Here is an 18,040-nt window from a genome sequence, read left to right as displayed (position 1 = left end):
TGCTTCTAAACTGTTGTATTCTGAGCACCTCTGCAAAAGCAGTGATAATGTGTGAGTGTGGTGAAAGTGTTGAATGATGATGAAAGTATTTTCTTTTTGGGGATTTTCTTTCTTTTTTGGGTCACCCTGCCTCGGTGGGAGACGGCCGACTTGTTGAAAAAAAAAAAAAAATAGCAATGAGTTTCTTGAAGAATGCTCTCTCATTGAACAGGTATTTTCTGAACTTCTCTATCCTTGTCACTTCACTAGAGACTGCAGACGCCAGGCATATAACATAATTAAAGTAGCAACAATAGAGATGTGTACCTTGCTTTGTGAAGACTTGTCTAGTGTGCTCTCTCTGAATCTGAACCAAGATGGCCTCTATTGAGCAACTTGACCAGCTTAAGGAAGAACTGAGGGTAGCTAAGTTCAAGATACAGAGATTGGCAGAGGAAAACAAGAGGATTTATAGTAGTTGTCAGTCCTCGGGTCAGGAGAGGGAACCTAGAAGTGGCCAGACACCATAGAAGGAAGTAGATTATAAGGTGTGTTTTGCGGATGATGCAAAGGTACAGACCAACACTACCTTAGTGTTCGAGAACTGTTGGTGTGGCTCCTGTGTGTACTGCATGAGGAAACTTAGCCAAAACTCCCACACTGGAAACATCTTGTATTTGATTTCTATGGGTAGTAGGTTGGTAGACAGCAACCACCCAGGGAAGTACTACCGTCCTGCCAGATGACTGTGAAACAGAAACCTGTAACTGTTTTGCATGATGGTAGGATTGCTGGTTTCTTTTTCTGTCTCATAAACACGCTAGATAACAGGGATATCTTGCTACTCCTACTTACACTTTGGTCACACTTCACAGACACGCACATGCATATATATATACATACATCTAGGTTTTTCTCCTTTTTCTAAATAGCTCTTGTTCTTCTTTATTTCTTCTATTGTCCATGGGGAAGTGGAAAAGAATCTTTCCTCCGTAAGCCATGCGTGTCGTATGAGGCGACTAAAATGCCGGGAGCAATGGGCTAGTAACCCCTTCTCCTGTAGACATTTACTAAAAAAGAGAAGAAGAAAAACTTTATAAAACTGGGATGCTTAAATGTGCGTGGATGTAGTGCGGATGACAAGAAACAGATGATTGCTGATGTTATGAATGAAAAGAAGTTGGATGTCCTGGCCCTAAGCGAAACAAAGCTGAAGGGGGTAGGGGAGTTTCAGTGGGGGGAAATAAATGGGATTAAATCTGGAGTATCTGAGAGAGTTAGAGCAAAGGAAGGGGTAGCAGTAATGTTGAATGATCAGTTATGGAAGGAGAAAAGAGAATATGAATGTGTAAATTCAAGAATTATGTGGATTAAAGTAAAGGTTGGATGCGAAAAGTGGGTCATAATAAGCGTGTATGCACCTGGAGAAGAGAGGAATGTAGAGGAGAGAGAGAGATTTTGGGAGATGTTAAGTGAATGTATAGGAGCCTTTGAACCAAGTGAGAGAGTAATTGTGGTAGGGGACCTGAATGCTAAAGTAGGAGAAACTTTTAGAGAGGGTGTGGTAGGTAAGTTTGGGGTGCCAGGTGTAAATGATAATGGGAGCCCTTTGATTGAACTTTGTATAGAAAGGGGTTTAGTTATAGGTAATACATATTTTAAGAAAAAGAGGATAAATAAGTATACAAGATATGATGTAGGGCGAAATGACAGTAGTTTGTTGGATTATGTATTGGTAGATAAAAGACTGTTGAGTAGACTTCAGGATGTACATGTTTATAGAGGGGCCACAGATATATCAGATCACTTTCTAGTTGTAGCTACACTGAGAGTAAAAGGTAGATGGGATACAAGGAGAATAGAAGCATCAGGGAAGAGAGAGGTGAAGGTTTATAAACTAAAAGAGGAGGCAGTTAGGGTAAGATATAAACAGCTATTGGAGGATAGATGGGCTAATGAGAGCATAGGCAATGGGGTCGAAGAGGTATGGGGTAGGTTTAAAAATGTAGTGTTAGAGTGTTCAGCAGAAGTTTGTGGTTACAGGAAAGTGGGTGCGGGAGGGAAGAGGAGCGATTGGTGGAATGATGATGTAAAGAGAGTAGTAAGGGAGAAAAAGTTAGCATATGAGAAGTTTTTACAAAGTAGAAGTGATGCAAGGAGGGAAGAGTATATGGAGAAAAAGAGAGAGGTTAAGAGAGTGGTGAAGCAATGTAAAAAGAGAGCAAATGAGAGAGTGGGTGAGATGTTATCAACAAATTTTGTTGAAAATAAGAAAAAGTTTTGGAGTGAGATTAACAAGTTAAGGAAGCCTAGAGAACAAATGGATTTGTCAGTTAAAAATAGGAGAGGAGAGTTATTAAATGGAGAGTTAGAGGTATTGGGAAGATGGAGGGAATATTTTGAGGAATTGTTAAATGTTGATGAAGATAGGGAAGCTGTGATTTCGTGTATAGGGCAAGGAGGAATAACATCTTGTAGGAGTGAGGAAGAGCCAGTTGTGAGTGTGGGGGAAGTTCGTGAGGCAGTAGGTAAAATGAAAGGGGGTAAGGCAGCCGGGATTGATGGGATAAAGATAGAAATGTTAAAAGCAGGTGGGGATATAGTTTTGGAGTGGTTGGTGCAATTATTTAATAAATGTATGGAAGAGGGTAAGGTACCTAGGGATTGGCAGAGAGCATGCATAGTTCCTTTGTATAAAGGCAAAGGGGATAAAAGAGAGTGCAAAAATTATAGGGGGATAAGTCTGTTGAGTATACCTGGTAAAGTGTATGGTAGAGTTATTATTGAAAGAATTAAGAGTAAGACGGAGAATAGGATAGCAGATGAACAAGGAGGCTTTAGGAAAGGTAGGGGGTGTGTGGACCAGGTGTTTACAGTGAAACATATAAGTGAACAGTATTTAGATAAGGCTAAAGAGGTCTTTGTGGCATTTATGGATTTGGAAAAGGCGTATGACAGGGTGGATAGGGGGGCAATGTGGCAGATGTTGCAGGTGTATGGTGTAGGAGGTAGGTTACTGAAAGCAGTGAAGAGTTTTTACGAGGATAGTGAGGCTCAAGTTAGAGTATGTAGGAAAGAGGGAAATTATTTCCCAGTAAAAGTAGGCCTTAGACAAGGATGTGTGATGTCACCGTGGTTGTTTAATATATTTATAGATGGGGTTGTAAGAGAAGTAAATGCGAGGGTCTTGGCAAGAGGCGTGGAGTTAAAAGATAAAGAATCACACACAAAGTGGGAGTTGTCACAGTTGCTCTTTGCTGATGACACTGTGCTCTTGGGAGATTCTGAAGAGAAGTTGCAGAGATTGGTGGATGAATTTGGTAGGGTGTGCAAAAGAAGAAAATTAAAAGTGAATACAGGAAAGAGTAAGGTTATGAGGATAACAAAAAGATTAGGTGATGAAAGATTGGATATCAGATTGGAGGGAGAGAGTATGGAGGAGGTGAATGTATTCAGATATTTGGGAGTGGACGTGTCAGCGGATGGGTCTATGAAAGATGAGGTGAATCATAGAATTGATGAGGGGAAAAGGGTGAGTGGTGCACTTAGGAGTCTGTGGAGACAAAGAACTTTGTCCTTGGAGGCAAAGAGGGGAATGTATGAGAGTATAGTTTTACCAACGCTCTTATATGGGTGTGAAGCATGGGTGATGAATGTTGCAGCGAGGAGAAGGCTGGAGGCAGTGGAGATGTCATGTCTGAGGGCAATGTGTGGTGTGAATATAATGCAGAGAATTCGTAGTTTGGAAGTTAGGAGGAGGTGCGGGATTACCAAAACTGTTGTCCAGAGGGCTGAGGAAGGGTTGTTGAGGTGGTTCGGACATGTAGAGAGAATGGAGCGAAACAGAATGACTTCAAGAGTGTATCAGTCTGTAGTGGAAGGAAGGCGGGGTAGGGGTCGGCCTAGGAAAGGTTGGAGGGAGGGGGTAAAGGAGGTTTTGTGTGCGAGGGGCTTGGACTTCCAGCAGGCATGCGTGAGCGTGTTTGATAGGAGTGAATGGAGACAAATGGTTTTTAATACTTGACGTGCTGTTGGAGTGTGAGCAAAGTAACATTTATGAAGGGGTTCAGGGAAACCGGCAGGCCGGACTTGAGTCCTGGAGATGGGAAGTACAGTGCCTGCACTCTGAAGGAGGGGTGTTAATGTTGCAGTTTAAAAACTGTAGTGTAAAGCACCCTTCTGGCAAGACAGTGATGGAGTGAATGATGGTGAAAGTTTTTCTTTTTCGGGCCACCCTGCCTTGGTGGGAATCGGCCAGTGTGATAATAAAAAACAAGACACACTACAGTCTTACAAGACACACTACAGTCTTACAAGACACACTGTAGTCTTACAAGACACACTGTAGTCTTACAAGACACACTACAGTCTTACAAGACACACTGTAGTCTTACAAGACACACTACAGTCTTACAAGACACACTGTAGTCTTACAAGACACACTACAGTCTTACAAGACACAGTCTTACAAGACACACTACAGTCTTACAAAGACACACTACAGTCTTACAAGACACACTACAGTCTTACAAGACACACTACAGTCTTACAAGACACACTACAGTCTTACAAGACACACTACAGTCTTACAAGACACACTACAGTCTTACAAGACACACTACAGTCTTAATAGACACACTACAGTCTTACAAGACACACTACAGTCTTACAAGACACACTACAGTCTTACAAGACACACTACAGTCTTACAAGACACACTGTAGTCTTACAAGACACACTGTAGTCTTACAAGACACACTACAGTCTTACAAGACACACTACAGTCTTACAAGACACACTACAGTCTTACAAGACACACTTCAGTCTTACAAGACACACTGTAGTCTTACAAGACACACTGTAGTCTTACAAGACACACTGTAGTCTTACAAGGCACACTACAGTCTTACAAGACACACTACAGTCTTACAAGACACACTACAGTCTTACAAGACACACTACAGTCTTACAAGACACACTACAGTCTTACAAGACACACTACAGTCTTACAAGACACACTACAGTCTTACAAGACACACTACAGTCTTACAAGACACACTACAGTCTTACAAGACACACTACAGTCTTACAAGACACACTACAGTCTTACAAGACACACTACAGTCTTACAAGACACACTGTAGTCTTACAAGGCACACTACTGTCTTACAAGACACACTACAGTCTTACAAGACACACTACAGTCTTACAAGACACACTACAGCCTTACAAGACACACTACAGTCTCACAAGACACACTACAGTCTCACAAGACACACTACAGTCTTACAAGACACACTACAGTCTTACAAGACACACTACAGTCTTACAAGACACACTACAGTTTTACAAGACACACTACAGCCTTACAAGACACACTACAGTCTTACAAGACACACTACAGCCTTACAAGACACACTACAGCCTTACAAGACACACTACAGCCTTACAAGACACACTACAGTCTTACAAGACACACTACAGCCTTACAAGACACACTACAGTCTTACAAGACACACTACAGCCTTACAAGACACACTACAGCCTTACAAGACACACTACAGTCTTACAAGACACACTACAGTCTTACAAGACACACTACAGTCTTACAAGACACACTACAGTCTTACAAGACACACTACAGTCTTACAAGACACACTACAGTCTTACAAGACACACTACAGTCTTACAAGACACACTACAGTCTTACAAGACACACTACAGTCTTACAAGACACACTACAGTCTTACAAGACACACTACAGTCTTACAAGACACACTTCAGAACCCAAGGAATAAATTTCTATCGATATTTCCCCTGAAGGTGAAGAGAGGGTCCGACCTCTCTCATCAACATCAACATCAGCGACAGCGGCAACAGGAACCTTGTCCTCTATTTTTACTTCTACCTGAGGTTCCCAGCAGCCCAGTGATGACCTAATCAAGACCCGCATAACACTAACATGTGTGGATACCCAGAATGATATAAAGCAACTGCAGAAATCACCCAAACGTTCACAAATTACCAACTAATAGGACTCGTTCTAGCAACTCCTACCCCATTGAAGTGATACTCCACAACATTCACCCATCACCCATCGCCTACTATTCACCCGAAGCCACAGCCAATGGACAAGGGTCAGAACAATAAAAGAAGATCCAGTAACCAGCTAAGGACTCCTAACATCAAAGGTGAGAGCAGTAATAACACGAGGAAAACTTGTGGTACTGCCAGCCAGGACACAACCCTCATCACCCACTGGCACCACCACAACACACGACAGACGACAACAAACATGGCCGCCGCTACACTCCAAGATAACTCCTTCCCAGTATTTGATGTCAAGAAGATCACCGACCCAGAAATAGCTAAACTCCTTATGATTCAGAACCAAACGATCACCAAACTAACTCAGGAAATGCAGGAACTAAAGGCTAGCAATGCAGATTACCTCAACAAGATCACTGCTCTAGAACATAAACTAGACACTCTAGAACAACAAAGCAACATCCACACCCGGTCCCTAGACACCATCAACACTTTAAAAGACCAAGTCACCCTACTTACTACCAACATTACAGAGGAAAGATCAAGAGTGGACCAACAACTTGCCAATGTCATAACCAACTTCCAAGACCATAATGACCAACAGCAGCTATCTGACGCTGTTGTAGTTAACAGCAAACATCTCCCACCCACAGTCACCCAAGAGACCTGCATGGAGACCACCCTACAGCTTATCAAGGACCACCTTCGCCTTAACATACGTAGTGATGACTTAAAGGATTGCAAACTGATGGGCTATCATGCAGGTAAAAAAAAAACAGTGCTGTTAAAATTCCAAAATAGCTTACAAAGAAACAACCTACTAAAAACATCTATTACTATGAAAACTGATGTTTACGTCAATGAGTGCCTTACCAAAACGAGACAAAACCTTCTTTATCGGCTAAGAAAACTGCGCTATGCCCAAAAAATCCACCAATGCTTTGTGAGGGATGGAAAAATAGCAGTTAGGAAACAGCCCACTGGAAAGAGATACTTCATCTCCACAGAACATGACCTTAAAACATTCCTAAGTGAGGCTGGTCTAACAGAATCAGAGTAAAGTGCAGATAATACCCATAGTCCACCGTTAGTGTTATATTGTCATAAATTTGTGCCCCCCTAAAATTCTAATACTCCAACTACTTTTAATTGTCATTGTTGTACTCGACGACCATTCTACCTCATAGTCTTAATTGTATTAAATATCTACAGAATCTATCTCCTTTTTTACAACTTACCACATCACTGTTCCATCTTATTTTTTTATAAACTAACCATAACTTGTCTTCAATAATTCTACCTCACTTTAAAAAATACTCAATTGCCCAATTTTATTCTAAATCCCTATTATTGCCCAATTTTACTTTAAACTATATTGATCAAACTTCTTTTACTGACCATTTTTATTCCATACTTTTTTAAACTAGTATTTTCAACTACAACTTTTATATCATCCTGTCTACCATCTTACTAGCATATTATAACCAAGTCATTGCCATTTTTATTTTTATCAATTCTTTTTTTTATTATCTTGCTACCTTAATTTGTGTATTTTATCCTGTCAATTTAAATCTAATTATACTCTAATTCTTGTAAACAACTTATATAAGACCTTAGTGCAATTACAATTGAGAGTCTTGTTCCTTTATTATATTATTAGATTAATCACAGTTTTACTCTAGCTCATTCTAGCTCAATACATAATCAATACCAAATTCACTATACTAGACCATAGTGCAATTACTAGTGAGAGACTGGTGCTATTTGTAATTTGTATTTTTATATTATTAGACTAAACCTAGTTGTACTATAGCTCTTTATAGCTCAATACATAGTCAATACCAATTTCACTATATTAGACCATAGTGCAATTACTAGTGAGAGACTAGTTCTATTTTTAATTTGTATTTTTATATTACTAGTTTATACCTAGTTGTACTTTAGCTCATTCCAGCACAACACACAGACAACATCAACTTCATTATGTGTAGTAGTGACTATACCCTACATGACCAAAATACTCTAGCTATATACTTGTCCAAACTTCCAACCACTTCAGATATCAGTAGTAGAACTCAACACACAACTCAGGATATAAATAATCATAATTCTAAACCTAGAAGATGATTGATCACGTCGACCCTGATCTAAACCTCCATAATCTGCCACCCAATCAAAACCTATTGGAAAGTAACTGCCTTTATTACACAGCATCACAAGCCACCACTATCCTAAACAATGCTAAAAGTCTATCAGTACTTAACTACAACATCAGGTCCTTAAGCAAACACTATGATGACCTCCTAGCACTCCTTGAATCACTAAAGACACCCTTCTCCTGCATTATTCTTACTGAGACCTGGCTTAAGCAGGACACAATAGATATCTACCCTCTACCAGGATACACAGCAATCCACAACTGCAGACCAAACCAAGTTGGGGGTGGTATTGCAATCTATTACTCTAACCAATTATCTTGTCTTAGCACCACTTGCTTTAGTGATGAATATGGGGAATACATTTTTGCTAATTTTACTGTAAAAAACCTTAAGACGCCTATAACAGTCGGTGCCATTTACCGGATACCTCACACAAACATCCCAAATTTCAGTGAGAAATTAAAGTCACTAATAACAAACAGACAAATGAATAAGCACCACCTTCTCTTAGCTGGAGACTTCAACATCAACCTTGGCTTACTAGATGATCAGCCTGTAACTGATTTCATCAACAATATGAACAACACACTTCTCATACCAACAATAACTAAACCAACCAGGCTCACTGAGACAAGTGCAACCATAATAGACCACATATGGACCAATATACTAGCCCCCCTTAAAGAGGGAGCAGAGATATTTTGTGAGCCATTAACAAAGATCTTCAACGCATCATTTGAAACTGGGCAACTCCCTGAGGTATGGAAAATGGCAAATGTAGTCCCAATTTTTAAAAAGGGAGACAGACATGAGGCACTAAACTACAGACCTGTATCACTAATGTGTATAGTATGCAAGGTCATGGAGAAGATCATCAGGAGGAGAGTGGTGGGGCACCTGGAAAGAAACAAGTGTATACCTGGAGTTTACCTGGAGAGAGTTCCGGGGGTCAACGCCCCCGCGGCCCGGTCTGTGACCAGGCCTCCTGGTGGATCAGAGCCTGATCAACCAGGCTGTTGCTGCTGGCTGCACGCAAACCAACGTACGAGCCACAGCCCGGCTGATCAGGAACTGACTTCAGGTGCTTGTCCAGTGCCAGCTTGAAGACTGCCAGGGGTCTGTTGGTAATCCCCCTTATGTGTGCTGGGAGGCAGTTGAACAGTCTCGGGCCCCTGACACTTATTGTATGGTCTCTTAACGTGCTAGTGACACCCCTGCTTTTCATTGGGGGGATGGTGCATCGCCTGCCAAGTCTTTTGCTTTCGTAGTGAGTGATTTTCGTGTGCAAGTTCGGTACTAGTCCCTCTAGGATTTTCCAGGTGTATATAATCATGTATCTCTCCCTCCTGCGTTCCAGGGAATACAGGTTTAGGAACCTCAAGCGCTCCCAGTAATGCGCGCCGTGAAGGTTCTCTGTACATTTTCTAGGTCAGCAATTTCACCTGCCTTGAAAGGTGCTCTTAGTGTGCAGCAATATTCCAGCCCAGATAGAACAAGTGACCTGAAGGGTGTCATCATGGGCTTGGCATCAACAGTTTTGAAGGTTCTCATTATCCATCCTGTCATTTTTCTAGCAGATGCGATTGATACGATGTTATGGTCCTTGAAGGTGAGATCCTCCGACATGATCACTCCCGGGTCTTTGACGTTGGTGTTTCGCTCTATTTTGTGGCCAGAATTTGTTTTGTACTCTGATGAAGATTTAATTTCCTCGTGTTTACCATATCTGAGTAATTGAAATTTGGAATATGTAGCAACAGTGTGCAAGGAGGCTGAGGAGAGGTTTGTACCCAAGGGTAACAGGAATAATGAAAAAGCCAGGATGAGCCCATGGTTCACCCAAAGGTGCAAGGAGGCAAAAACCAAGTGTGCTAGGGAATGGAAGAAATATAGATGGCAAAGGACCCAGGAGAATAAGGAGAGCAGTCGTAGAGCCAGAAACGAATATGCACAGGTAAGAAGGGAGGCACAACGACAATATGAAAACGACATAGCAGCGAAAGCCAAATCTGACTCGAAACTGTTATACAGCCACATCAGGAGGAAAACAACAGTCAAGGACCAGGTAATCAGGCTAAGGAAGGAAGGAGGAGAGACAACAAGAAATGACAGTGAAGTATGTGAGGAACTCAACAAAAGATACAAAGAAGTGTTCACAGAGGAGACAGAAGGGGCTCCAGAAAGACGGAGAGGTAGGGTATACCACCAAGTGCTGGACACAGTACACACAACCGAGGAAGAAGTGAAGAGGCTTCTGAGTGACCTAGATACCTCAAAGACAATGGGGCCAGATAACATCTCTCCATGGGTCCTGAGAGACGGAGCAGAGGCGCTATGTGTACCCCTAACAACAATATTCAATACATCTAACGAAACAGGGAGATTGCCTGAGGCATGGAAGACTGCAAATGTAGTCCCAATCTTTAAAAAAGGAGACAGACATGAAGCACTAAACTACAGACGAGTGTCACTGACATGTATAGTATGCAAAGTCATGGAGAAGATTATCAGGAGAAGAGTGGTGGAACACCTAGAAAGGAATGATCTCATCAACAGCAGCCAACATGGTTTCAGGGACAGGAAATCCTGTGTCACAAACCTACTGGAGTTCTATGACATGGTGACAGCAGTAAGACAAGAGAGAGAGAGGGGTGGGTGGATTGCATTTTCTTGGACTGCAAGAAGGCGTTTGACACAGTTCCACACCGGAGATTAGTGCAAAAACTGGAGGGCCAAGCAGGGATAACAGGGAAGGCACTACAATGGATCAGGGAATACTTGTCAGGAAGACAGCAGCGAGTAATGGTACGTGGCGAGGTGTCAGCGTGGGCACCTGTGACCAGCGGGGTCCCACAGGGGTCAGTCCTAGGACCAGTGCTGTTTCTGGTATTTGTGAACGACATGACGGAAGGAATAGACTCTGAGGTGTCCCTGTTTGCAGATGACGTGAAGTTGATGAGAAGAATACACTCGATCGAAGACCAGGCAGAACTACAAAGGGATCTGGACAGGCTGCAGACCTGGTCCAGCAATTGGCTCCTGGAGTTCAATCCCACCAAGTGCAAAGTCATGAAGATTGGGGAAGGGCAAAGAAGGCCGCAGACGGAGTACAGTCTAGGGGGTCAGAGACTACAAACCTCACTCAAGGAAAAAGATCTTGGGGTGAGTATAACACCAGGCACATCTCCTGAAGCGCACATCAACCAAATAACTGCTGCAGCATATGGGCGCCTAGCAAACCTCAGAACAGCATTCCGACATCTTAATAAGGAATCATTCAGGACCCTGTACACCGTGTATGTTAGGCCCATATTGGAGTATGCGGCACCAGTTTGGAACCCACACCTAGCCAAGCACGTGAAGAAACTAGAGAAAGTGCAAAGGTTTGCAACAAGACTAGTCCCAGAGCTAAGAGGTATGTCCTACGAGGAGAGGTTAAGGGAAATCAACCTGACGACACTGGAGGACAGGAGAGATAGGGGGGACATGATAACGACATACAAAATACTGAGAGGAATTGACAAGGTGGACAAAGACAGGATGTTCCAGAGATTGGACACAGTAACAAGGGGACACAGTTGGAAGCTGAAGACACAGATGAATCACAGGGATGTTAGGAAGTATTTCTTCAGCCACAGAGTAGTCAGTAAGTGGAATAGTTTGGGAAGCGATGTAGTGGAGGCAGGATCCATACATAGCTTTAAGCAGAGGTATGATAAAGCTCACGGCTCAGGGAGAGTGACCTAGTAGCGATCAGTGAAGAGGCGGGGCCAGGAGCTCGGACTCGACCCCCGCAACCTCAACTAGGTGAGTACATACACATATACATACATACATACATACATACATACATACACACATGCATATGGACATACGTACATACATACATACATACATACATACATACATACATACATACATACATACACATGCAAAGTCATGGAGAAGATTATCAGGAGAGTGGTGGAACACCTGGAACGGAACAAGATTATATATGAAAACCAGCATGGGTTCATAGAAGGCAAATCCTGTGTCACAAACCTTCTGGAGTTTTATGACAAGGCGACAGAAGTAAGGCACGAGAGAGAGGGGTGGATTGATTGCATTTTCCTAGACTGCAGGAAGGCCTTTGACACAGTTCCTCACAAGAGATTAGTGCAGAAGCTGGAGGATCAGGCGCATATAACAGGGAGGGCACTGGAATGGATCAGGGAATACCTGACAGGGAGGCAGCAACGAGTCATGGTACGTGAAGAGGTATCACAGTGGGCGCCTGTGACAAGCGGGGTCCCACTGGGGTAAGTTCTAGGTCCAGTGCTATTTTTGATATATGCGAACGACATGATGGAAGGAATAGACTCTGAAGTGTTCCTATTCGCAGATGATGTGAAGCTGATGAGAAGAATTAAATCGGATGAGGATGAGGCAGGACTGCGAAGAGACCTGGACAGGCTGGACATGTGGTCCAGAAACTGGCTTCTCGAATTCAACCCTGCCAAATGCAAAGTCATGAAGATTGGAGAGGGGCAAAGAAGACCGCAGACAGAGTATAGGCTAGGTGGACAAAGACTACAGACCTCACTCAGAGAGAAAGACCTTGGGGTGACCATAACACCGAGCACGTCACAGGAGGCACACATCAACCAAATATCCGCTGCAGCATACAGGCGCCTGGCAAACCTGAGAATAGCGCTCTGATACCTTAATAAGGAATCGTTCAAGACACTGTACACTGTGTATGTTAGGCCCATACTGGAGTATGCAGCACCAGTCTGGAACCCACACCTGGTCAAGCACGTCAAGCACGTCAAGAAGTTAGAGAAAGTACAAAGGTTGGCAACAAGGCTAGTCCCAGAGCTCAGGGGTATGTCGTACGAGGAAAAGTTGTGGGAAATCGGACTGACGACTGGAGGACAGAAGGGTCAGGGGAGACATGATAACGACATACAAGATACTGCGGGGAATAGACAAGGTGGACAGAGATAGGATGTTCCAAAGAGGGGACACAGAAACAAGGGGTCACAACTGGAAGCTGAAGACTCAGACGAGTCACAGGGACGTTAGGAAGTATTTCTTCAGTCATAGAGTCGTCAGGAAGTGGAATAGCCTAGCAAGTGAAGTAGTGGAAGCAGGAACCATACATACCTGGAGTTTACCTGGAGAGAGTTCCGGGGGTCAACGCCCCCGCGGCCCGGTCTGTGACCAGGCCTCCTGGTGAATCAGAGCCTGATCAACCAGGCTGTTACTGCTGGCTGCACGCAAACCAACGTACGAGCCACAGCCCGACTGATCAGGAACCGACTTTAGGTGCTTGTCCAGTGCCAGCTTGAAGACTGCCAGGGGTCTGTTGGTAATCCCCCTTATGTGTGCTGGGAGGCAGTTGAACAGTCTCGGGCCCCTGACACTTATTGTATGGTCTCTTAACGTACTAGTGACACCCCTGCTTTTCATTGGGGGGATGTTGCATCGTCTGCCAAGTCTTTTGCTTTCGTAGTGAGTGATTTTCGTGTGCAAGTTCGGTACTAGTCCCTCTAGGATTTTCCAGGTGTATGTAATCATGTATCTCTCCCGCCTGTGTTCCAGGGAATACAGGTTTAGGAACCTCAAGCGCTCCCAGTAATGTGCGCCGTGAAGGTTCTCTGTACATTTTCTAGGTCAGCAATTTCACCTGCCTTGAAAGGTGCTCATAGTGTGCAGCAATATTCCAGCCCAGATAGAACAAGTGACCTGAAGGGTGTCATCATGGGCTTGGCATCAACAGTTTTGAAGGTTCTCATTATCCATCCTGTCATTTTTCTAGCAGATGCGATTGATACGATGTTATGGTCCTTGAAGGTGAGATCCTCCGACATGATCACTCCCGGGTCTTTGACGTTGGTGTTTCGCTCTATTTTGTGGCCAGAATTTGTTTTGTACTCTGATGAAGATTTAATTTCCTCGTGTTTACCATATCTGAGTAATTGAAATTTCTCATCGTTGAACTTCATATTGTTTTCTGCAGCCCACTGAAAGATTTGGTTGATGTCCGCCTGGAGCCTTGCAGTGTCTGCAATGGAAGACACTGTCATGCAGATTCGGGTGTCATCTGCAAAGGAAGACACGGTGCTGTGGCTGACATCCTTGTCTATGTCAGATATGAGGATGAGGAACAAGATGGGAGAGAGTACTGTGCCTTGTGGAACAGAGCTTTTCACCGTAGCTGCCTCGGACTTTACTCTGTTGACTACTACTCTCTGTGTTCTGTTAGTGAGGAAATTATAGATCCATCGACCGACTTTTCCTGTCATTCCTTTAGCACGCATTTTGTGCGCTATTATGCCATGGTCACATTTGTCGAAGGCTTTTGCAAAGTCTGTATATATTACATCTGCATTCTTTTTGTCTTCTAGTGCATCTAGGACCTTGTTGTAGTGATCCAATAGTTGAGACAGACAGGAGCGACCTGTTCTAAACCCATGTTGCCCTGGGTTGTGTAATTATGGGTTTCTAGATGGGTGGTGATCTTGCTTCTTAGGACCCTTTCAAAGATTTTTATGATATGGGATGTTACTGCTATCGGTCTGTAGTTCTTTGCTGTTGCTTTACTGCCCCCTTTGTGGAGTGGGGCTATGTCTGTTGTTTTTAGTAACTGTGGGACGACCCCCGTGTCTATGCTTCATCTCCACAGGATGGTAAAGGCTCGTGATAGGGGTTTCTTGCAGTTCTTGATGAACACGGAGTTCCATGAGTCTGACCCTGGGGCAGAGTGCATGGGCATGTCATTTATCGCCTGTTCGAAGTCATTTGGCGTCAGGATAACATCAGATAGGCTTGTGTTAACCAAATTCTGTGGCTCTCTCATGAAAAATTCATTTTGATCTTCGACTCTCTGTCTGGTTAGCGGCTTGCTAAAAACTGAGTCATATTGGGACTTAAGTAGCTCACTCATTTCCTTGCTGTCATCTGTGTAGGACCCATCTTGTATAAGTAAGGGCCCAATACTGGACGTTGTTCTCGACTTTGATTTGGCATAGGAGAAGAAATACTTTGGGTTTCTTTCAATTTCATTTATGGCTTTTAGTTCTTCCCGCGATTCCTGACTCCTAGAAGATTCCTTTAGCTTAAGTTCGATGCTTGCTATTTCTCTGACCAGTGTCTCCCTACGCATTTCAGATATATTGACGTCTTTTAGCCGCTCTGTTATTCTTTTCCGTCGCCTGTAAAGGGAGCGCCTGTCTCTTTCTATTTTACATCTACTCCTCCTTTTTCTTAGAGGAATAAGCCTTGTGCATACATCGAGTGCCACCAAGTTAATCTGTTCTAGGCATAAGTTGGGGTCTGTGTTGCTTAGTATATCTTCCCAGCTTATATCGGTTAGGACTTGGTTTACTTGGTCCCACTTTATGTTTTTGTTATTGAAGTTGAATTTGGTGAATGCTCCCTCGTGACTAATTTCATTATGTCGGTCTGGGGCTCCGCACATACATGTCTGAACCTCAATTATGTTGTGATCTGAGTATATTGTTTTTGATATGGTGACATTTCTCATCAGATCATCAATGTTAGTGAAGATGAGGTCGTAGGCTCTATTATTTGCTGGTTTAAATTGAATTTTGTGCAGAGATTTAAAAGCTCGTGTGAGTGTGAGTTTTCGTCAGAGCTGCCTCCTGGTGTTATTACTGCAACAATATTATTTGCTATATTCCTCCATTAGGTGCCTTAAGTTGAAATCCCCCAGGAGCAAGATGTTGGGGGCAGGAGCTGGAAGATTTTCCAGACAGTGGTCAATTTTTAACAGCTGTTCCTGGAATTGCTGGGATGTTGCATCCGGAGGCTTGGAGACTACCACAATGACTAGGTTTTGGTTCTCGACCTTTACTGCTAAAACTTCCACTACATCATTTGAGGCATTAAGCAGTTCTGTGCAAACAAGTGACTCTGTGATATACAGGCCAACAACCCCCAACCTAGTAGCGATCAGTGAAGAGGCGGGGCCAGGAGCTGAGTCTCGACCCCTGCAACCACAATTAGGTGAGTACATACATACATACATACATACATACATACATACATACATACATACATACATACATATATACATACATATATATGCATACATACATACATACATACATACATACCCACAGTGGGCGCCTGTGACAAGCGGGTTCCCACAGGGGTCAGTCCTAGGACCAGTGCTATTTTTGGTATATGTGAATGACATGATGGAAAGGATAGACTCAGAAGTGTCCCTGTTTGCAGATGATGTGAAGTTAATGAGGAGAATTAAATCAGATGAGGACCAGACAGGACTACAAAGAGACCTGGACAGACTGGACACCTGGTTCAGCAACTGGCTTCTCGAATTTAACCCTGCCAAGTGCAAAGTCAAGAAGATTGGGGAAGGGCACAGAAGACCGCAGACGGAGTATAGACTAGGTGGCCAAAAATAACAAAAAGGCACAATACCGTGACTGGAACGATACACAAATAACCCGCACATAAAAGAAAGAAGCTTACGACGACGTTTCGGTCCGACTTGGACCATTGACAAAGTCACACTAACAGAGGTGGAGCAGGACGGCTATATATAGGCAGGAAGAGGTGGAGGTAGTAGTAGTAGTAGTAGTAGTAGTACAAGAATTGTATACAATACCGACAAGATGAAATTAAGACACATGCACAACACCCGGGCATCCCCATCGTAGACGCTTCACCATCCAGCCAGCCACTGGATGGCGAATCGTCCACAACAAAGACAACCAGACGCCGCACATGTGTCTTAATTTCATCAGTAGTTGTAGTATTAGTAGAAGAAGAGGTAGTAGTAGTAGTAGTGGTAGAAGTGGGAAATAAGGATGACGAGCCAGTCAAAAAAAAAAAACAAAGGAAGGGGAGCACTGCAAGAGAGCTAGATGCCCACAGAGGGAGAGCAAGCGCACAGAGATGCGTGAAAGGGGAAGTGGTGAAATAAAATAAATGAAGAAGGAACAGAAACACGAGACAGGAGAGAGAAAGACAGCCCAGAGGAGAAAAGGAAAGAGGAAAGGGGAAGAGGAAGAAGAAAAAGAAAGAAAAAATGAGGATTCAGGTTAAGTCACGGGTGTTCTGAAGTTTGGAGCATTTTACAATGTAGTGGGAGAGGAAGGCATCTACAGAGACGAAGCCAGGGCTAAGGTTCATACAAGGAAAGTTGAGTATTAGAGAGGATTCAACTAGACGGCGACTGTTCGAGTTGGAAGTAGGGAAGACAGTTTTAGCAGAAGACCAGTCAATAGGAGTAGCAAGATATCCCTGTTATCTAGCGTGTTTATGAGACAGAAAGAGACACCAGCAATCCTACCATCATGTACAACAGTTACAGGTTTCTGTTTCACAGTCATCTGGCAGGACGGTAGTACTTCCCTGGGTGGTTGCTGTCTACCAACCTACTACCTTAATTTTATATTCGTTTAAAAGACTGATTTTGTTTTGGGCATTGAAAATGTGTCAAGTTCGGAGACTCCTGAGTTAAGATGTGGTTCGGAGACTCAAGTTCGGAGACTCCTGAGTTAAGATGTGGCGGAGTTCGGAGACTCCTGAGTTAAGATGTGGCGCTCGTAGTGTCAAGTTCGGAGACTCCTGAGTTAAGAAGTGGCGCTCGTAGTGTCAAGTTCGGAGACTCCTGAGTTATAAAGTGGCGCTCGTAGTGTCAAGTTCGGAGACTCCTGAGTTAAGATATATTATTATAATCAAGAGGGAAGCGCTAAACTCGTAGGATTATACAGCGCCTGTGGGGGGGATGTGGAAGGTATTATGGTTTAATTCAGGGAACTGGAGCACACATCCAATTCCCTAGATCAAGAGCCCCTCACCAGCATTAAGTAACCTTCCTG

The 18,040-nt window shown here is 43.3% G+C and overlaps 1 protein-coding gene across 1 annotated transcript in view; it reads left to right on the top strand.

Annotated features, from left to right (window-relative positions):
- Positions 1 to 356: 356 nt before the first annotated feature.
- Positions 357 to 18,040, top strand: part of LOC138851576 (ankyrin-1-like) — a gene marked incomplete at its 3' end in the record, with an annotated part of 85,325 nt that continues 67,641 nt past the window's right edge. The window contains exon 1 of the mRNA XM_070080824.1: positions 357 to 401. Coding sequence (XP_069936925.1) covers positions 357 to 401 — 45 coding nt within the window. The remainder of the gene's footprint in view (positions 402 to 18,040) is intronic.

Source organism: Cherax quadricarinatus, unplaced genomic scaffold (genome assembly GCF_038502225.1).
Source record: "Cherax quadricarinatus isolate ZL_2023a unplaced genomic scaffold, ASM3850222v1 Contig1074, whole genome shotgun sequence".
NCBI classification, from domain to species: Eukaryota; Metazoa; Arthropoda; class Malacostraca; order Decapoda; family Parastacidae; genus Cherax; species Cherax quadricarinatus.
The sequence above is the reverse complement of the archived record's forward strand: the minus strand, read 5'-3'. Positions and strand labels throughout refer to the sequence as shown.